Source organism: Pagrus pagrus (genome assembly GCF_965226575.1).
Source record: "Pagrus pagrus genome assembly, chromosome: 1".
In the NCBI taxonomy this organism is placed as follows: Eukaryota; Metazoa; Chordata; class Actinopteri; order Spariformes; family Sparidae; genus Pagrus; species Pagrus pagrus.
Genome location: NC_140185.1, coordinates 28,221,326 through 28,241,070, shown reverse-complemented (window position 1 = coordinate 28,241,070; position 19,745 = coordinate 28,221,326). Strand labels below are relative to the sequence as shown.

At 39.0% G+C, this 19,745-nt stretch overlaps 2 protein-coding genes across 3 annotated transcripts; both read left to right on the top strand.

The window, feature by feature from the left end:
- Positions 1-145: 145 nt before the first annotated feature.
- Positions 146-13,567, top strand: LOC311254672 (nuclear receptor-binding protein-like). The gene is made up of 18 exons (XM_084348552.1): positions 146-679; positions 1,057-1,466; positions 2,330-2,452; positions 2,752-2,853; positions 3,023-3,112; positions 3,369-3,409; positions 3,541-3,635; positions 3,774-3,857; positions 4,612-4,670; positions 4,750-4,848; positions 4,994-5,126; positions 5,726-5,816; positions 6,143-6,193; positions 6,963-7,098; positions 7,247-7,300; positions 7,473-7,536; positions 10,402-10,457; positions 10,866-13,567. Exons 2-18 carry the CDS (start codon positions 1,230-1,232, stop codon positions 10,923-10,925), a joined length of 1,575 nt encoding a protein of 524 aa, XP_084204678.1. The 5' UTR covers positions 146-679; positions 1,057-1,229; the 3' UTR covers positions 10,926-13,567.
- A 601-nt stretch (positions 13,568-14,168) lies between these two features.
- krtcap3 (keratinocyte associated protein 3) lies at positions 14,169-19,343 on the top strand. Of its 2 annotated transcripts, none has more exons than XM_084352564.1 (6): positions 14,169-14,300; positions 15,372-15,556; positions 16,239-16,298; positions 16,384-16,581; positions 16,737-16,871; positions 17,074-19,343. In XM_084352564.1, exons 1-6 carry the CDS (start codon positions 14,288-14,290, stop codon positions 17,143-17,145), a joined length of 663 nt encoding a protein of 220 aa, XP_084208690.1. In that variant the 5' UTR covers positions 14,169-14,287; the 3' UTR covers positions 17,146-19,343. The 2 variants fall into 2 exon arrangements, with proteins under 2 accessions (XP_084208690.1, XP_084208689.1); XM_084352563.1 differs by lacking the exon at positions 14,169-14,300 and adding an exon at positions 14,319-14,425.
- Positions 19,344-19,745: the final 402 nt, after the last annotated feature.

The following is a 19,745-nucleotide window of genomic DNA, read 5'->3' as shown; positions in this document are numbered from 1 at the left end:
ATATTTCCTTTTCTTTGTTTTTCCTCGAGCCGCTCCCACCACACTAGCATGACGGGTGTGAACTATCTTGATTGTTCTTCGGGCTGCTCACCATCACAACCAGCGCGCTTGATTTTAGGAAATTAATATTGAGACGGCAAACTGGGCTTTTTAAAAAAACAAAAAAAAGTTTTAAAGAACACGAAAATTATACAATACTTGTTGACTGAAATGCGTGTTGTTTCAACGTTTTTAATTAGTATTTTAGCTTTAGAAGCGACGCTTGTTCCCACAAATGATGCGATAGTGTTTGAACGTTGTTGAGCCGGAGTTAAAACAAACACACAGACGTTAGAGACGTTAAACGGACTCTACAGACTGAGGACACTCAGAGAGGACATTAATTAAACAAAATAATATATCCGTTGTACGTTGTAATAAATGCCATATTTGTCATGCATAAAATCAAACCCTATATGTGTATTCTACTAACTCCACACCACTGCGTTTTCTGCGCGCAAACAAGCGCTCCCCACGTACTGCCCCGCCCCTCCCACTTCTGCTAAGAGAAAGGGACTTGAAAGCCAACAACATATTTTATGACGAACTAGCATTTTTCTTTTAAAGAGTCTCTCTTTACTGCTTTTTCATCAGTATGTAACCCACGGCTCTTTTGTCGCTGCTAGTTTTCTGTTCCACGGTAAGCTATTTGTACATTGCTACTTAACTTTATGCTAGCTATTTGTTTATTTACCTTCCATTAGCTTGTTAGCTGTGAAAGTTAGCTAAGGAGTGGGAGGCTGAACTTCTCTAAGCTAACGCTGAAGATTAGCAAGAGCCTTCAACAGCTAGCTAAGTTAGCTACGATGGCCAGTCAGTTTGAGTGACAGATGTTTTAGTGTCCTGTGACAGTAAAGTCGCTTTGACTCTGAGTACAACATACTAATGTAACATACGACGCATGCTCGTCTCTCAGCCCTTCAAACCTAGTTGGGGAAGTACTAGTAACGCTTCTTGCAAAAGGTAACAGTATCCATCTGACCCCACCGCCTTTCTCCATGTGTCATTTGTTTACAGTCCTCACTCCTTCAGCTCTACCTTGTTGAAAGCCAGACCAGAGGAGAAAATGGATGTGTGAACAGCTCAGACAGAGAGAGGAGAAGGCAAGAAAGAGGCTCCCTATCACTTGTCGCAGCCCAGGAGCCGGAGCCTAGAGAAGGAAAGCCAGCAAGCATACGACTTGTGTCACGATGTCGGATCCACAGGGGAAAGCAGCTCCAGGTGAAGAGGGGAACATGTCAGAGGTCGCAGCAGGACAGATGTCCAGTAGTACTCATCAGGTACAAGGTGGAGCATCTGTGTCCTCGCCTGTGGCCTCCATGCAGCCTCCTGCCACCACAGCAACAGAGGATGAAGATGAGAGTGAAGATGAGTGTGAAATCCTGGAAGAGAGTCCCTGTGGCCGCTGGCAGAAACGCAGAGAGGAGGTAACTTCTTCCACGTCATGTGTGTCATGAAGCTATCATGAGACCCATCACATTTCTCCTCAATCCAAAGTGACTTTTTGGACCTGATGACATCAGAGTCATGCTGCTCAGTTGACTTTAACAATGAATTAACGGATGCAGTTAGTTTGTGATGTAGATCTTTTTCTAAAGATGTAAAAGATTGCATTACATCTAGGGATGTAAATTCAATCCAATCAATATTTTGAGCTCTTATAAGGTTTTTTATGTGTCTAAAATCAACAATATCTTTTCCTGCTGGCCCATCATTATGGCCTTGCTTCTGCTCTTTTCTCACATACATCACTGCCTTTTAGTTTTGAGTACATCTTATATGAAAGCGTAATTAATCATACCAAATGTTATCAGACTTAAGACACTGTGTCAAACTTATGATAATATTTGTTTTTGTCTATATCTCCCCTTTTCACGTTATTGGTCCAAGGGACTTTATAAGTCACAGGTATCAAGTATCATGAAGGCAACACTACGCTCATCTAGCCAGTGTGTTGTCCTATCAATAGATTTTAGCAAGCACAAAAAAGGAACTGTGGATTGAATACCTACAAGATTATTTGATGAAGTTATTTTAAAAATGGCTTGTCGTTGTCAGAATTGGAATTTAACGCCCAAATGGCAAAAATGCAAGAAAGAAAAGACAATGCATTACATCTGAAACTAGAGGCGGATGATGGCAGTAAATATACGCTGTTCGAGTTTTTCCTGTTAATTCCTTTGTGAGCTGCTGTTGAAAAACATGAAATACAATACAACATGTATTGTATTTCATGTCACTGTTTAAATGTATTATCTCATAAGCTTTTTTCTGTTCGTTTCCACTGTAGGTGAATCAGCGTAATGTCCCAGGGATAGACGCAGCATACTTGGCCATGGACACAGAGGAAGGGGTCGAGGTAGTGTGGAATGAAGTCATGATCTCAGAGAGGAAGAACTTTAAACTGCTGGAGGTGAGGCCCAGTGTGACAGAGTAGTAATGAAACAGTCAAAGATAGTCGCTTTAGTGATTATGCACTGATTATTATGTAGTCTTGACTTTAGCTATATAATTCTACCAAATATGGATTGGGACAGTAAACAATATTTTCTCTGTCAGCTCATCGTGATGTGGTATAGATTTTCCCTCAGAGGGTAAAAAAGGGAAAAGAACACTGTTGTCTTATTTGAATCTGTCTTTATGTGCCTTGGTAATTCATGCACCCTATAACATGTTGTGCTTCATCATATTTTATTTTCCCTGTGTGTTTAGGAGAAAGTAAAGGCAGTATTTGATAACCTGATTCATTTGGAACATGCAAATATTGTCAAGTTTCACAAGTACTGGGCCGACACGAAGGAGAACCGGGCTAGGGTGAGTGTCAGGCCTGCCAAAACATCAACTGTAACTTAAAACTGAAACATTGACACAGACTTCTTGCTGAATCTTTTGGCTGTATTCAAAAGTAAAATAATCATTTCAAAAAGTGGTGAACGATGAAGTCTGCCTACTAGTTTTACCCTAATTTCTTCCTCTCCCTCAGGTGATTTTCATTACTGAATATATGTCATCAGGAAGCTTGAAGCAGTTTCTAAAGAAGACAAAGAAGAATCACAAAACCATGAATGAAAAGGTAATGACTGGCTGTATGTATTACCCACCCATCTTGTGAAAAGTGACAGTCCCTTTATCACAGCATGGATAAGAGCGAGGACGATTAATCTTGTAAATACATTAGTTTGCATTTGGCTTTTGGCCATAGAAAGGATTTGCGTTTTGCACATATCCTGTAAACACGTTTGGAGAAAAGTTGAATCACATCCAAGTCAAAGTAAGTTCATATTGGAAACCAGCTAGTAAGCATTCTGATAAGGTGTTTGGTCCAACAGGCTTGGAAGAGATGGTGCACACAGATCCTGTCTGCCCTCAGGTCGGTTTCCCCTTTTCAGACATTATGTTTAATTCAATGTGCTCACTCAGAGAAAAATGCACTTCATGGAAAACAATCAAATTAGTTTCTCATGGAGTTTGTATTTGTTGGTTGTTTTTCCTGTACTGCAGTTATCTCCACTCTTGTGACCCTCCCATCATTCATGGCAACCTGACCTGTGACACCATCTTCATCCAACACAACGGGCTAATCAAGATTGGATCAGGTATGGTTAAACTCTTTAAGTACTGGAGGTGAAGTGCTGTTAATGGAGTCAAATGCTTCCTGCTTCATACTCATCTTTCTCACTGTTCTGCATCCTACTTCTCTGTGTATACCATACTCTGTCCTCCTGTTATTACAGTTGCCCCAGACACAATCAACAACCATGTGAAGACGTGTCATGAAGAGCAGAAGAACTTGCACTTCTTTGCCCCAGAATACGGAGGTAGACATCACCCAGATGACCCTTTGTGTTATTTATGTTGTTATTGATATTGACAGATTTCTGAACTCCAGAGTAATTCAGATGATACACACAACACAATAGAATAAGGGGAGTGTATGCCACAATTTTTTCTGTTCCTTTGTTTGATGGGTAAGTTGTTGTTAAGTATGTTTTCCTGTTTTTTATCCAACATAATATGGCAGACTTCTCAGTGCAACAGCAAAACATTTTTAAGAATAACTAAACAAGAATAAGACCCTGAACAAGCATCTGATACCAATTTTTGATGCTTGCCAGTAGGCCTGTCATGATAACTCCACCTCAATATTGCCCACTGTGGTTATTTGTTAACTTATGAATGTCACCAATGATTTAGCCAACATGATGCTAGAATTACTAGCAGGGCTTTCCCTACCATAATCACAGTTTTATGTATTGTTTAGGTTGTGTGGTTTTTATATAATTTATAATACAATAACATATTGTCCCAGAAATATTATTGTTTATTGTATTTTTTTCTGGGAGAATATACGGTCCAACAAAATGTAGTTATTGTGAGTCGCTAACAATCCTCGTTGCTATGGGCACACTTTGATCGGTACTCAAAACTAATTTGTGTTTTACACCCAGCACTAAGTACATTTTGTTTCACTGGGATCGCAGACTAAACACAAGTTGGTGTAATTACTGCGTCTATGTTCCAAGTAATGACTGAGCTATGATAACATGTCTTTACATTTTTTTCTCATTGCAGCTGTTGATGATGTCACCACAGCTGTAGACATCTACTCGTTTGGCATGTGTGCCTTAGAGGTGAGACTCATGAGACAAGACCGAATGGACTGAGCCCTTTACCAATACTGTATGTTAACATGTCGTTGGTGTGTTGCAGATGGCACTTTTGGAAATCCAGGGAAATGGCGAGTCCTCTTATGTTTCTCAAGAGGCCATCAACAATGCCATACAGTTACTGGAGGACCCACTGCAGAGGGTATGTGTTTACATGTTTATGAGTATTTTGATAGATCAAAGCATATTGAGCTCTTTGTGTGTTTTATAATGTGTCTTAGAGAGTCCCATTTGTGTATCTAAGATGTTTGTCCAGCAGTGTGTGACCCAAATGTTTGTTTTTGTAGGAGTTAATCCAGAAGTGCCTCGAGTGTGATCCTAGTACAAGGCCAACAGCACGAGAACTGCTGTTTAACCAGGCTCTATTTGAAGTACCGCTGCTAAAACTACTGGCTGCACATTGTATTGTCAGCCACCAACGTAAGTCTTTAACATAAACTTACAAAAATACTGTGACATAGAATAACAAGTTTGGTATATCTGTTTTTTGACTAAAATAAAGTTGAGACAGAGTTGAGACATAAGAAGACAGAGCAAGTAAGTGACCTGAGCTAGAGTTAAAAATTGTGAGCTTGCTCAGCAGGAAGAGGTGCAGCTGAACGTATATCCAATAATGTAATGTAATTAAATGTTTATGTACTGGAGAGGGGGTCTTTGATCGTGTCCTTAGAGCATCAAGTGGAAGGGAGACAAAGATGACTAGCTGGGGAAGAGAGTCAAACATCCTGCAGCCTACAGAGCCAGATATTTTTCTGAGAGGCTCGTGGAGACCAAACGTGGTCTAAAGCGGAGTAAAAATTGTCTTTTACATTACCAAAAGCACACTTGAACATGGGTTAGGGTTAGGGTTAACCCTCTAACACATAAAAATGTAAAACTGCACTTACAGGGGAATGAATCTCTTTTCCTGCCTCTCACACATCATCAAATACCATCAATTAAAACAAGTATAAGTTTAAAGGGATCCATCCAAACAACCACTACCACCGAATCAGTCTTTAATGATTTATAATTCACAGATATGATTCCTGAGAACGCCCTGGAGGAAATTACCAAGAACCTGGACCCCAACCTGGTCATCGCTGAGACCAAAGAGGACGTTCAGCTCAAGTAAGCACAAGAAGCTGGTCTAGTGGTAGTCGGCATCAGCTAGACACTGCACGACTGATAACAGCAGTCATTCAGATACAATAATAATTTAATTATAATTCAATAATTTAAATAATAATTCAATTATAGACACATAAAGATACAATAATGTCTGAGGTATGTTTTTCTCCAGCAACATCATTTTATTCTTTCATTCTAAATATGTTTAGCAAAGACACTTATCTGTGTTTTATTACTCGTATGTGTTAAGAAATATAAAGCATATTCTATGGTTTAAAATCCCTCAAAGTGGATAATCTTGTTTTATTTCTTATTTCTTTCTGTAGACTTTCACAGTTTCCTGCCTTGGAGCTCGACAAATTCCTGGAGGATGTGAGGTAAGAAGCAAAGACACTATCCAGCCACATGGGGGCAGTATTAGACTATCTGACTGTTGTGGTCTCTCTTCCATCATCTTTTAAAATATGATATTAATTAATTATGTTATAATCGTCTCCTGAAATATAATCCAGATGTTTTAATGCGATTTAACTAAATAGTCAACATTAGACAAATTAATTTTTTTTTTTTTCATGGCCACATGCTTTCATGGCCACTGTGGTGCAGCCAGTCCATATTCTTCACTTGTCCGTCCTTTAAATTTTACTTTTACTCTGAATTCATAGCAGAATCTCTGCTGTTATCCACTGTCACTTATGACCTCTGTGTATGTTATGAAATCATGGCCAAAGAAGCGAACTGATCACAGGTGGACCATGATTTTATAATGATTTAAATTTATGATTTAAAGTAATTCCTATTTTTTTAATAGTTATTGACTAATGTGTTACTTTTGTGAGACACTGAAAAGTAAAAAGTAATTTTGAATTAAGGTTTCATCTATATAGAAAGAGAATCAGGTACTGTTAATTTACAAATAAAGGATGCTGATACATGTTTTTGTATCAATGTGGCAATTTGAAAACATAACACTTTTTTTAAATTTTCCCCCTCCTCTTCCTCATCTCTTCTTTCATTTCTTACTTTCCCCACCTCAAACTTTTTATTTTTGTAATACTTTTTAAAACTCCCATCTCTTTTCCAACTCCTATCTCCCCTCTCTTTCACCACTGCATTTCTTTGTCTCTCCCTCCTTCCCTGGATCAGGAACGGTATTTATCCAATGACGGCGTTCGGGCTGCCCTGTCCTCAGCAGCCTCAACAGGAGACTGTTAAATCTCCCATTGTCGTCCCCCTGGTCAAGTCCCCCACGCCCGAACCTGCAGAGCTTGAGACACGGCGGGTGTGTACAACTCATAATATTGCATCTCACAAAATAAAGACACAACCATATTGCTGACATTTCACAAGTTATCATCCTGATAACATTCCTTTATTTTCAGGATCAGTCACTGAATCAGTATATTTACTGTGGTATATTTCTTTGGCAGGTCATTCATATGCAGTGTAACGTAGAAGCTGTCGAGGAGGGAGCAAAGTATCATGTAAGTCTCTGTTAAATTATTTCTGGTTTAATCAGTTACTGTTTAACTAAATCAAAATGCAGCATATAGGTCACCCTCAAGCAGCAAGATATTGCTTGTATTTCCTAACCATACAGAGGTACAAAAAAATAATCATCATTTTGTCTGCTGTTGTCTGTTTTTCTCTCTATAGCTAACATTACTGCTGAAACTGGAGGATAAACTGAATAGACATCTAAGCTGTGACATGTTACCTCGTAAGACAACCTCTTCTATCACCCACTGACACTTTCTCACTCTGTGACCTAATTGACACAGTTACCTTTGTTGCGCTGTGCCCACAGTCTCACCTAGCAGTCTCACAATGATGTTCGCAGTCAAGTTTCATGACATCAAACGTGAGCTGCGTGGTTTGAAATGGGCACTAAGACAAAATGGGGCAGAGTATTTTTAAATAAGGATCAACCTTTGACATTTCAGTCAATATTACAGTGGCTCCTGCAATTAGGCGATTGATATTGTTGAATGTCAGACTTGCCTGTATGAGTGTGTGTCATCCAGTTTTATCCCTGTTTAAGCACTTTTTCATGTGTGTAAAATCAATACCAGAATTAATACAGTACCTTTTGAGATATGGGAGGGAGTGACACGTCTTTTACACGTGTCTTTTGTGCAGGTCGGTTTACAGCTCAGGTTTAGGGCCAATGGTAGAATTACATTCGACTAGAGGTGATGATAAATGAAACGGTTATTTCGGTGTGAATTACTGCATTGCATAGTTCCCTGTACTCAGATTATACCACACACAGAGTTTTAATATACAGCACCTCTCCATATGTGCGCACTGAGGCATGTAGGAAAGGAAGAGTGAGATTCCAGACAGAGCTCGCAACTCGATGGCGTCACAATATACAGTATGCAAGACTATTTTAGGCCGGGAGACTGACTGTCGCTTTCGTGTCATGAAAACCATGGACCTATATTTTGGACAAATTTATTCTGATTGTTTCTGGAATTGTTTTTTTAATGACCATGGTGGCTTTTAAACCCCAACGAACATGAAATCTGTTCAAAACACTGTCTTTGTAAACAACAATAATTTCTCTGACAAATTCTTGAATTTTTGCTTAACTTAATTGAATGTATTTATTTTAAAATTGAAGATTAAACCAGAGGAAGGCAAGTGAGAAAAGAACATACAACACAACTGTTTCAATGGTCAGAATAATGTAGGCAGTATGATCCGACGTGCACATGCACACACAGGTATGGTAGGCATGTATAATGTTGCAGGCTTGTGGGGAATGCCTGGCCTGTGAAAGGCTGCAGCGGACAGCTGTCACCTCCTGTGTCAAGATCTGACCATCTCTTTTCCAGGCTTTCAGCTCCCTGTCTCTCATTCACACGCACTTTCACACACACGCATACACTCTCTCTCACACACACTCACAGATATTAACTTGACTTTATCTCTTTGGCTCTGTCTCTCTTCCACTGTTTCTCACATCATATGTCTTGCACACTCACAGCCTAGTAACACTTGCGCACACACACTTAACTTCACATTCATGTACACTCACACACTGGTCCGTCTCATAGACACACCCTGTACACTCTGTAAACAGTCCCTCCTGCTGATATCAGGGGATATTCTTTAAGATCTCCTTATCAACACGGCAAAGTCCAAAGTCACACTGTGCAGGCTCACTAGCTAACTGAACCACTTAAATCTCACCCCCTTGGCCTTTAGAGTGGATCTCTGCTCCCTGCTCTAAATCATTCACAATTGAAGCTTGTTTTTTCCTCAAAACTAAATAGCACCCCATTTTGTGAGATGATTTCATTTGATAGCACAAAGCGGAAACAAGGCAGGAAGCCTCTCCCTCGGCTCCAATATCAATAGCTGTGGGGTGCTGGTGTTTTTCTTTACTTAATGTCAAAGCTGTTGGATGATCTATCTCCTCCTCTTGTTTGTCTTGTCCCAGCCACATTCCTGATACTTTTGTTAATTGACAGCCAGGTTATTAAAAAGCAGTAGACCATGAAAACTCCTCCACTGACTAGAAACAGGCAAAGAATGTCTTAATTTGTGGCAGTGGCTAAAATAATAATGAACAACATTTGTAATAAATACCATCCATTTATTAGAAAATCAGGTCAGGGACCGAAAGGAGGTTTGCGTAGATATTTGTTAACGTCTTCAGGAGAAAGTTAAGGAACAATTTATGTTAGAAACTCTGGTTTGTTGTTGTGTGTATTTTTCCCGCTTTTTTTTTTTTTTTTTTGCAGCTTTGCATATATTTTGTTGAGACTTCTGTTGAGGTCCTTTGTAGTTCACTTGTAGTACTTTCATTTCTCTCATGTAATGTATGAGGAATAGCGCAGTCAGAGAATTAGTTATCTTGTATAACGAAAGTTTTGCAGCTGCATTGTAACAGGGATTGTTGACTCTCCTGTCGTGAAGTAATCTTAATCTTTGCCTTTTCTGAGATACATTTGTTCCTGTTTAACTGTTGAATGTGGATCCTTTAAAGAAGTCTTACCTGAAATGTACCACCTTTTTCTTTCGGTTAAACAGTCAAAGGCAAAAGTAAGAATATCAGCCCAGAAACCGAGATCTGGGCACTCTGAAACTGTGCAAAGGAGAATGGGCTTATGACCAGCTATTAAATCATTAAGCCTTTAATGACAAGGTTAAAGAGGAACATTTAAAAAGCTACGTGTTTTAACAGGTCATGGCCTAATGAAGACCATGCTTGTTAAAACATGTTTGCCTTTTCATTCTCCTGCTAGATAAGTCCCACTCTGTCCTTTCAGCTCTATAAGATACCACATAATAAAAGCTCTGCTAGATGTTCATAGGAATATACAATTAATTTGGCACTAGCAAAAACCATATTTGGTTTAGAGATGCAAAGAGCAACACCAATAGCTGCAATTTGGTGTTTGTTGGCGGAATAGGGATTTAAAAGTAGCATCTGGACCAAATTTTCTGACTGTGGTATTTCCCCTGAGCCTGACCTTTTCCTCAGATGGAGATAGTGAGTGATGGTAGAGTTGATGTGAAGATGATGTTACATCTCTATGAATTATTGTTACTAACCCACTGGTGTGTGTTTCAGATGAAAATGTTCAAGAGTTGGCTGGAGAGTTGGTGGAGCTGGGCTTAATCAGTGAGGTGGGTGTTTTGTGTGTCAAAGAGAGATATGTGTGAGTGTGCGCGCACGTGCAAAGCTGCAAGCAAATGTGTGGGTGATACTTTAGGTGAGTGTGCTATTTCTGCACCAAACTGTGAAAATGCTGTTGATTTTTTAAAGGTGAGATGACCCCTGATGACTCTCCTACATACCCTCCAACACACACACACCTCCCCCTTTTAAAAGCCTTATCACATTTACTGCTACATATGTACTCCTGTGCCCACTCATCTACCTACGTTAATGCTTTATAGTCACTTCATCGCTCTGTGGGCGGAGTATATGTAGACCTTTGTCTTTATGAGTCAGTCCTCTTAATGGATTTTCATGCCTTGACTGTTTTTCTGATGTCCTAGTTTCTTTAAAAGTATTTGTTGTTCTCTTCACAGGTGGACCAACAGAAAATAGCTTCTCTACTGGAAGAATCCTTCAGCCATGCTCTTCATTAGCGACATATTAGTACACTCTCTTAACCCAGTTACATGTTCTTTTTGGTTACTCAACTCGGTGACTGTGTTTAGTTTTTTTTTTTTTTTTTATGTCTTTTCTACTTAACTTTAGGTGGTACTGTGACCAAAACGGTGGGTTTTTCCTTTGCATTAGGGATTAAAACTTCCTTAAAGCACACAAAACCTTCAACATAAAGCCAATTTTAGAGTCCAGGTGACTCCAAAGAAGCCACCTGGAGTGATTTCACATTTTTATTTTAAAAGTCAAAACATTCATATATGTGTGGAATTGTTTTGAATGAGATGGCTACTAAGTTGGCTATTAAGTATAATTAAAAGGTGAACCTCATTAATGCTGCAACAGACACTTAATCACGAGAGTACTGACTAGATTCATCGCAGCTTTATGTTGAAACCCTCTTTTTTCTCAAGCGCACAGTTGTATTCTAGTGTGAGGTGTTTACGTTATGAATTGTCTGAAACATAATCGAGACTGATTAAGGCCTTCACTGGACTCGCACCACATACTCGGCTCTTGCTACTGTTGTACTTCTAAATTCTAATAGTCCATTCTGCACCTGTTGACCACCAGCAAAACTATCACTATACTATTATATATAATCTTTCTACATCCTCATTTAATTTGGTTCCCCTTCTCATTTTTGTTTTTCCTCATACGACAGAACATTTCACGTCTCTTTGACTTTTGTAATGTGTTTGGACCATCCAGTCATCTAACAGGTTAAAGGGAAATTTTGCTATGTTTTATGTGGATGTCCAGTCAGTGTTGATGGTAAATCAGAGTAAAGTGAATTGAAGCATAAATGTATTTGTGCGTGCCATGTTGACTGAGAAAAAAGAGCTCTCCTACTGCAGGTGTTTGGATGCCATTTTTGCTGTTGGAATTATTTTACTATTTTACAAGAAAGAGAACAAGTTTTGTTAATGAGCAGCAGAATGCCCCCTGGCTACACAAAGGCTAAATCTAAGCTGAAATCGCTTCTTTTGGAAAAGCAACAGATTTTCTTTAGCAGGAGCATAGCTTTCTCAGTCAACAGAGAACACGATGAGGAATTTATTGCTTCAATTGACTACATTCACCATCAACACTGACTGGACGCCTACATATAACATGACAGATTTCCCCTTTGAATATATGTACTAGTTTGAAACTGGATGGCAGAGGTGCATCTTTCTCAGTAAGACAAATACCCATAAGTAATAATTTTTTAAAGCCTTTGGGGCAAGCGTCATGCCAATAATCTCTGGAAAAAATGGATCCCTGGTTACTTTGAGGTACTGTGAAGTCAGTGTTACTGAATTTTCTGTTTGCGTGTTTGTCTGTATAACTTGCTCAACTCTTCCGCACAAGCCTTAAAGTCCTCTTTTCTCAGTTTGATTTTGTGATTTTAGTCATTGTTTTACCATTTGCTGCTTGTTGGGTTCACACATGCTTCTCTGCCTTTAAAATTCATTCATGTGAGACGTGTGTACTGAACTCGGCTGCCATATGCTGTAGAAAGAGGACCTACTCCCGAACGTCATACGTTTTATTTATGTCCCGGATACTGTATATTATGTGTTTTTCTTCCCTTTTGTTTACTGTGATGTCACACAGAGACCACATTGTTGAGCGTCTGAGCCAATACACAACTCTTCTTGTTCCTATTCCTATTGTTTTCATTTGATATCCATGTAATAAAACTGGGACCTGGTGGGTTGACATTACCCTTCACAGAGTGCAGAGGCTAAGTACAGAACTTGACATCATGCAGGTCTTGTTTAGACTTGTACTGAGATCAGGGAGTTACCCGTGTGACATTTTGGCTCAGAACTCGTTGTGGACTACTGGTACTACTGTGTCTGGAAGCTCATACAGGATCTTACATAGAAGAAGAAAAAAACACATTCTCAGTACAACAAAGCAACAAGTTAGATACTATTTGATGGACTAAATTTCCTTTCTTTCAGAATTTTATTGAGATTATACTGGAAGTGTCTTATAGTAACAATTTAATTCAACTACTACTGTATGAGCTTGCAGACAGAGATTTCCTCTGATGCTGGTTGTTGAGTTATGTTAAATTGCTCACCTCACTGGTGAGATCATATTAATCCATTGATCTCCACTCATTTTTTTTTTTTTTTTAAATATATATTCAGGCTACTATTGCGCTCCACTCTGCATTTTTTTGCTATACGTCACGTGTGTAGCATTGTGTGTAGTCCCTCTTAATGCATTGTTTACTTCATTTCCTGTTTGTATGTGCATTTGTAAACTTGTAAGATTGTATACTCCAAAGATTTTAAAGTCAGCCAGGAGAATGTAAGTACACCACTTCTTGTGTAGAGAAGTGGTGAAAACCAAGCAATGTGATCTCTCTCTCTCTCTCTCTCTCTCTCTCTCTCTCTCTCTCTCTCTCTCTTTTCCACCCTAAGTATTGGTGGTGTTGAAACTGGTTATTGAATAATCATAAGGGGTGGGCAGCTTTAGCCTGTCCTCAAGGATGTGAGCTCTTGGTTACATTTGGAAAGTCTTATATTTTGTATATGACATGAATGTCAGTAAATTTGTGTGTCTTATCTGAGACGTTTATCCGGTCAAAGTATGGCTGTTCTTTCAAATAAATGTGTGAAATGCTTGACTTTGTTATTTTCAGCAGGTTTTAAAGAAAGTTTTCCTGACTTTTTCCTTTTTGTGCTGTTGTGCTTTTCTGGGGTTTTCAGGTCTTGTGACTCAAAAGTCATTCCTGAGTAAATGTAAAGATATCATGTTAAAAATGTACGTAAGTATCAAAAATACAAATACAACTAAATGAAACATATGTACATGTATGTATATACTGTAAACTATGAGTGGACTGAACATCAGCCTGGCGGATTATTGGATCTGATATTCAACACTTTTTATCCTAATCAGTTTTTTTTTAATGAAATATAAATACATTTATTCAAAAATGTCCTCCTTTGGCTCTGATGTAGCAGTCTGCAAGATAACTAGTAACTGAAGTTATCAAATAAAGTTAGTGGAGTGCAAAGCATAATATTTGCCTCAAAAATGTAGTAGAGTGCAAGTTTAAAGTATACAAAAAAACGGAAGTATTACAGTACAAGTACCTCAAAATTACACACAATTATAATACTTAAGTAAATGTACTTAGTTACATCCCATCACTGCTCATAATGAATACGTAAAGACTGTTGCGCCCCTCAGCGTCCAGCAAGCTGCAGGTGATCCACAGGTGAGTCTGCTGACGTCATACAGGAAGTGGGCAGAGGGACGTTTGAGTGTTGCTGGACAGGTGCTCGAAAAATTACGGACATTGATTTATTTAAAGCGAAACGTGCGACACGCTAGAGAGATGTGCGGCGTAGGTGAGTGATTGTCCGAATATAAATGATAGTTGTAAGTGATAAAACGCTTGTGGTGATGTTACAGCTTTATGTGTCCGCCGTTAGTTTTCCCTCCTCGGGTGTAACTAACTGCATCAGGCCTGCAGGTATGATACGCTTTCATTTTGTCAACGCTGCATGTGTGACTTGTATTAATGCGTGTATATGTGACATTAATTGCTCTGGTTTATCCTGAGAGGAAATGTGCTGTCAACACTTAAAGAGACTGGCAGGAGATCAATAATTTGAAGGTTTTAAGTATCACACGGCTTCCTCTTATCTCTGACTGACTCAGTACACAGGAGGTCTCACAGTGAGAGTGAGGGAAGCCTTTCTATGCAAATGCCTTTGTTCAGCCCTTCAGAGTAAACTAACAGCCTCCATGTGAACCAACCTGTTGATTGTGTTAGCATGTATAAGACCCAGAAAGCAAAGCATGAACTCTGAATTATTAGAATAATTGAGATGCGAATCATATGTTACTATTATATGATCATATCATATTTATGTTCACGCAACAGTCCAATATTTCAGTTTCATTCTACTGTAGTTTACATAATGAAGTCAAGTAGTTCTATATTTGCTTTACAAAATAAAGTTGGTTGACCGATATGGCTTTTTCAGGGCCGATACCGATTATTAGATATCAAGGAAACTGAAAAGCGATATTTGGGAAAAGAAGTCATTCAGTGGATGAGAATATGTCCTCTAACATTACACCATCAACAGAGCTGCACATACAGAACAGAGCTAGACCCATAAATCAGCAGGGCTGATATTTACTTACTGCAGATGTGTCTGAGTAGCCTACACGTTGGCCAATATTTAACAAGAAATTGCAGTATAGAAATGCCAAATAAGGTTTGAGGTCATTTTAAAAAAAACTGTCACCAGAGTTTTTTCCAACTGGAGAGAAGAGAAATCATTATTGGACTCAAACTCTGAAATATAGATATCAGTTTAAAACCCAGTTACCCAGTTATGTACAGAAAAAGTAATGTCTCAATCTTGATGTTAGCTGTGTTAAGTATTTTCTGTATTTCTGTCATCCAGATAAATCCAAAAGGCAGAGGAGGCTGATGAGAAACGGATTAACTCTCATCCTGGTCGGCCATATTAACTTCATCCTCGGTGCTATCGTCCATGGCAATGTCCTCCGCCACATCTCCAAACCCAGCCAGCACATCACCACTGAATACACGGTGGCCAACATCATCTCTGTCACCTCTGGCCTGCTGGTGAGTTAACAGTTAAGACATTCATCTTTTGTTTCCATGTCAAACCCTCAGTGCTTGAGGCTTGAAGCAATCTTGGTATATTTATCAGAACATTTTACCATCAGTTACAGTCTTGAATTCACCCGTGACTTTGTGTGTCCCTGCATCAGAAACACCACACACAGTATATATTCAAAGTTAACATTAAAAGTGGTTTGCACTCTTAGCTCAGTATAATGTTGTGTATTTTTCTCACCAATCATGACTGAACTTGCCCAATATGATGGAGCTGGTTTTTCAGACTCTTTCACTGGTTGCCCTCGGGCAGGTTTCATTACATCGTGGTGTCAGATCAACTTGCAGCAGTTGATGATTAGATGGTGTTGATGTCACTTTTCTTTGATATGTTCTCCTTATTAGGTACTCCAAACATACTATTACAGGGTTTACAGGTAATACAGACAGAGCAAAAAGACAAGTTACAGAATATATCTTACTGGCTTTCCTTTGGTGAACTCTCACTTACTGTTATTAAAGAATCATTTCTGTTCTTTGAGTCTAAGTCTTCTCAGCCTGGCACGCCACTAGAAAATGCCGCCTCACGTCCTTGGGGCCAGGATTACTTCATGTGGCACATCATTATAAACCCTCCTCAGTGCCAAAGCTAAGCTGAAACAATCGTCTTGTCGTTTGAAACCCACAGAGCATTGTGTCTGGGATTATCGCCATCTTGCTGTCGAGGAACCTTCGTGTGATGAAACTGGTAAGAATTTTTATTTGTTTTCAGCTACTGATATGATCACTCCAGTCATTCATTTTGTTTTTATAAGATGTCTTTGTGTCTCCAGCATATAGGACTTCTAATTACATCATTCCTGAACACCCTAGTCTCAGCAGCATGCTGCACTGGGCTCCTCTTAGCCATTAGTATCACCGTGGTCAACAATGGGCAGGGCTTGATGCTGGGATGTAATGACACAGAAGTGCCCGTCAATGCGCGGTCACCTGTCAGTGCCAGATGCCCGTTTGATTCAACACGAATCTATGTGAGTCTAAACCTCACTTTCTCTCCGTTTCTCCCCATTTTGCTCCGTTGAGGCATGAAATTCAATAAAAGCATCACAGGAGAGACGTCCAACCTCATAGTGTTATTTTATTTCACACTTTTTCTTCCTCGTTTACATCACTTCCCGTCCCTCAGGAAACCACCCTGTCGCTGTGGATCCCTTGTGCTGTGTTGTCAGCGTTTGAGGCTGGACTGTCTGTCTGGTGCTTCATCGTTGGATTGGCTCTCAGAGGGCTGGCACCCTGCGGGAACCGACTCATCAAAGAGGAGGTGTGTGTGTTTTTGCGTGGGGGCAGGTGTCTGCCTGAATCTCCGTCTGACTCAGCAGTGCACACAAACACACACACTTGGTCTAACTCAAACACACATACAATTTATCCACACTTATCTCCTCCCACTTGGTCCTTCTCTCAAAGTCAAAAAAAACATATAACCCCTTTCACTTTTGTGTTCCCTCCATTCTCTCTTCTAGTTGGAGGAAGAAGCTGAGCGCTCTCCCCAAAGCGAGTGCCTGATTGGACAGCGCTCGAACCCTGACGCCTAAACGGAGCAAAAAGCAGGAAGGACATCACTCCATGTAGACGAGCACAGCTAAATCCCAAAAGGCATTGCTGCACCTGTATAATGAGACTAGCAGATTTAGCAGAGTGTCACTGAGGAACAGGAGCGAAGTTTTAACAAACTTAACAAGTTTAACAAGGTTTTTTGTTTTATCAAAAACACTGAGTCACCAAATGGCTGTAATTGCTTTCACTTATAAACCAAACAGTTTATAATGTGTCTGAAGCTGTGAGCAGAATATAGTTGGGTTCCTCTCAGTGCATCTACACCTGATGAAACACTACAGTGGGTTAAAATCACTCACAGTGAAACATCATAAAACTCACATAAACAACGTTTCAACACCTGTCTTCCAAAATGGAGATTCAGTGTGTATATACGTGTGTAAAACCTATAACGAGATATAAATGTTGTCATATCAGTATCCATCCATTATCAGTATGCCTTTCAGTATGAAGAAACATTTGTTAATGAAGAAAGCAGATTTTTATATCTAGACACACTTAACACTATTTCAGCCAGTTTGAACTCTCTTATCAGCAAAACACATTTTATTGTTCTAAATGTTTTTAATATTATATTGTTTGTCCAGAGTTGAAACCACTCCTCAATGTTTGCCTACATACTGATGATTAATGCAAGCTGCTTATAGCATTAGTTAATTTTAATGTGAAGTCATAGCATGTAGCCTGTATGGTTTGCTATAAAATACCAAATTATCTTTTATACTTTTATACAATATTTGGCTTTAAATTAAATTTGACTTACTAATTTGCCCTTCTTGAAAGTAGTTTGCATTATTTGGTAATTATAAGGACAACTGCAGTTAGTGACATGTTTGAGTTTCCACTGAGGCTGAATGTTGTAGGTAAACTATTAGACAAGTTAAACACACAACAGGTACAGCAACTGAACTGTGTTTTATATGTTTGTTTGTTTGTTATTCATTTGGTTAATTTTTATTTTCAACCTTTTTTGACCACATCATAATTTGTTGCTATGTGTCGGCCTTGTGCTAGAATTTATCGAATTTCATAGAAATATCCCTATGTGTACTGATATAAATGTCATTTATAGATTAGAGAAACTGAAAAGGCTCAATGATTTAAATCTTTTTCTGTGTGCATCCAGAGTTACAGTAGGTGTCATCGCTTCAAGTTCAGATTAAAATGCCATATCATGGGGATAATAAAAAGGATTTTATAGGAAAGATGCTCTGAAACCCCTGAATTTAAATACTCTGGACTGCAGCATAGCTGTGTGTAGATTGAGTGTGTTTGTGTATGTACAGTGTACTGCGGCTGAATGTCATGTGGGGTCATATTAAGAGGTTAAACCAGTATCTAGGCCAACTGCCTCTCAGCTGACACAGACCCCCCACATCTCAACCACAGAGAAGATCGGATCAGCCATGAAACGGTTAATCTAGTGCCGTGCTCAATTGTGCGGAAAGGAATCATAGCACGCAATGCTAATCCTCAGGCTGGAAGGGATAAATATTGACATCGTGTTGACTGATACAATCAAAAGAGGTCTGTTTAGCCATTTCAGGCAGTATGATCAGCCTTCATGTCCCGCAGACAGGCTGATACTGGTATCATTCATTGAAGTCTAACGTTGTGATGTTGTAGTGATGTGCTGGCAGCAGTCAACCCATAACTGAGGTTTATTTATGCAGTGCATTTATAAATGTAATCACAATTCAGATTTTTATATTTTAATAATTGATAATGAAATCGCTTGTTAGTTTTGTTTGTTTGTAATTCATTATTACTTAGATTATCAGGGATGAAATGATGTTTAGTTATTTTCTTGAAATCGTGTGAATTGAAAACCTACCTTTGATACAAACCTTTAACTAGCTGACTCTTGTCACTGAACATAATGTATCCAGGGAAAAATAAAGTGTCGATATATACCCAAAGTACATTGGTACAATAATGTTCCATATATTGACATATTAAACGGGATACAAGGGAAATTTAAATTCTTGATAAAACCAGTGCCATCACTCATATTTCTCCTCGATTCAACCCTGCTCTAAACTAGTTAAAGGTGTGTTACACTGATTTTAAAAAAAGAAAAATGTGGATGAACTGTACATTTGATTATTTGCTTTGGGTTTTTTTAGCAGTATATACATTTAATGTAGAATTGTAATAAAGGTTTTTAATAATGTTACCTTTAAATTTTGTCCTGCTTTTCATTTTTTGCCTGTACATCATCTAAAGGAGACTGCTGTTTATCCTTCCACCTTGCCCCTGAGGGGTTACTGCCTTCACTTCAGGGGTAGATTCTTTTAAATTGGTTTTCACCCTTTGTGTCCTGTCCTGTGCTGGGTATAGATACTGTCATGTGAGATCCCAGGTTGGATCCCATTCAACCCCTAAAGGGCTGACAGGTGACCTTGACAATGATGTTGAACCTCTAGTGGGTCTGGAGCCCTTCATTTCTCAGGACACGAGTGAGGAACACAAAAATGCACTGTGGTCAGCTTCATTCATGCTTTAATCGTGAAATTTGAATGTCAAATTAAGGTGGATATGATAATAAAAATTCACACACAGGATAGGAACACACAAT

Excerpts from the sequence above, each read along its gene's own strand:
- LOC311254672 (XM_084348552.1), top strand. The coding sequence starts at position 1,230 with ATGTCGGATCCACAGGGGAAAGCAGCTCCAGGTGAAGAGGGGAACATG. Across the intron at positions 5,817-6,142 it reads AAAGAGGACGTTCAGCTCAA|ACTTTCACAGTTTCCTGCCT; the intron begins GTAAGCACAAGA and ends TTCTTTCTGTAG. Across the intron at positions 7,537-10,401 it reads AAGCTGTGACATGTTACCTC|ATGAAAATGTTCAAGAGTTG; the intron begins GTAAGACAACCT and ends TGTGTGTTTCAG.
- krtcap3 (XM_084352563.1), top strand. The coding sequence starts at position 14,323 with ATGATAGTTGTAAGTGATAAAACGCTTGTGGTGATGTTACAGCTTTAT. Across the intron at positions 16,299-16,383 it reads ACCTTCGTGTGATGAAACTG|CATATAGGACTTCTAATTAC; the intron begins GTAAGAATTTTT and ends TTGTGTCTCCAG. Across the intron at positions 16,872-17,073 it reads ACCGACTCATCAAAGAGGAG|TTGGAGGAAGAAGCTGAGCG; the intron begins GTGTGTGTGTTT and ends TCTCTCTTCTAG.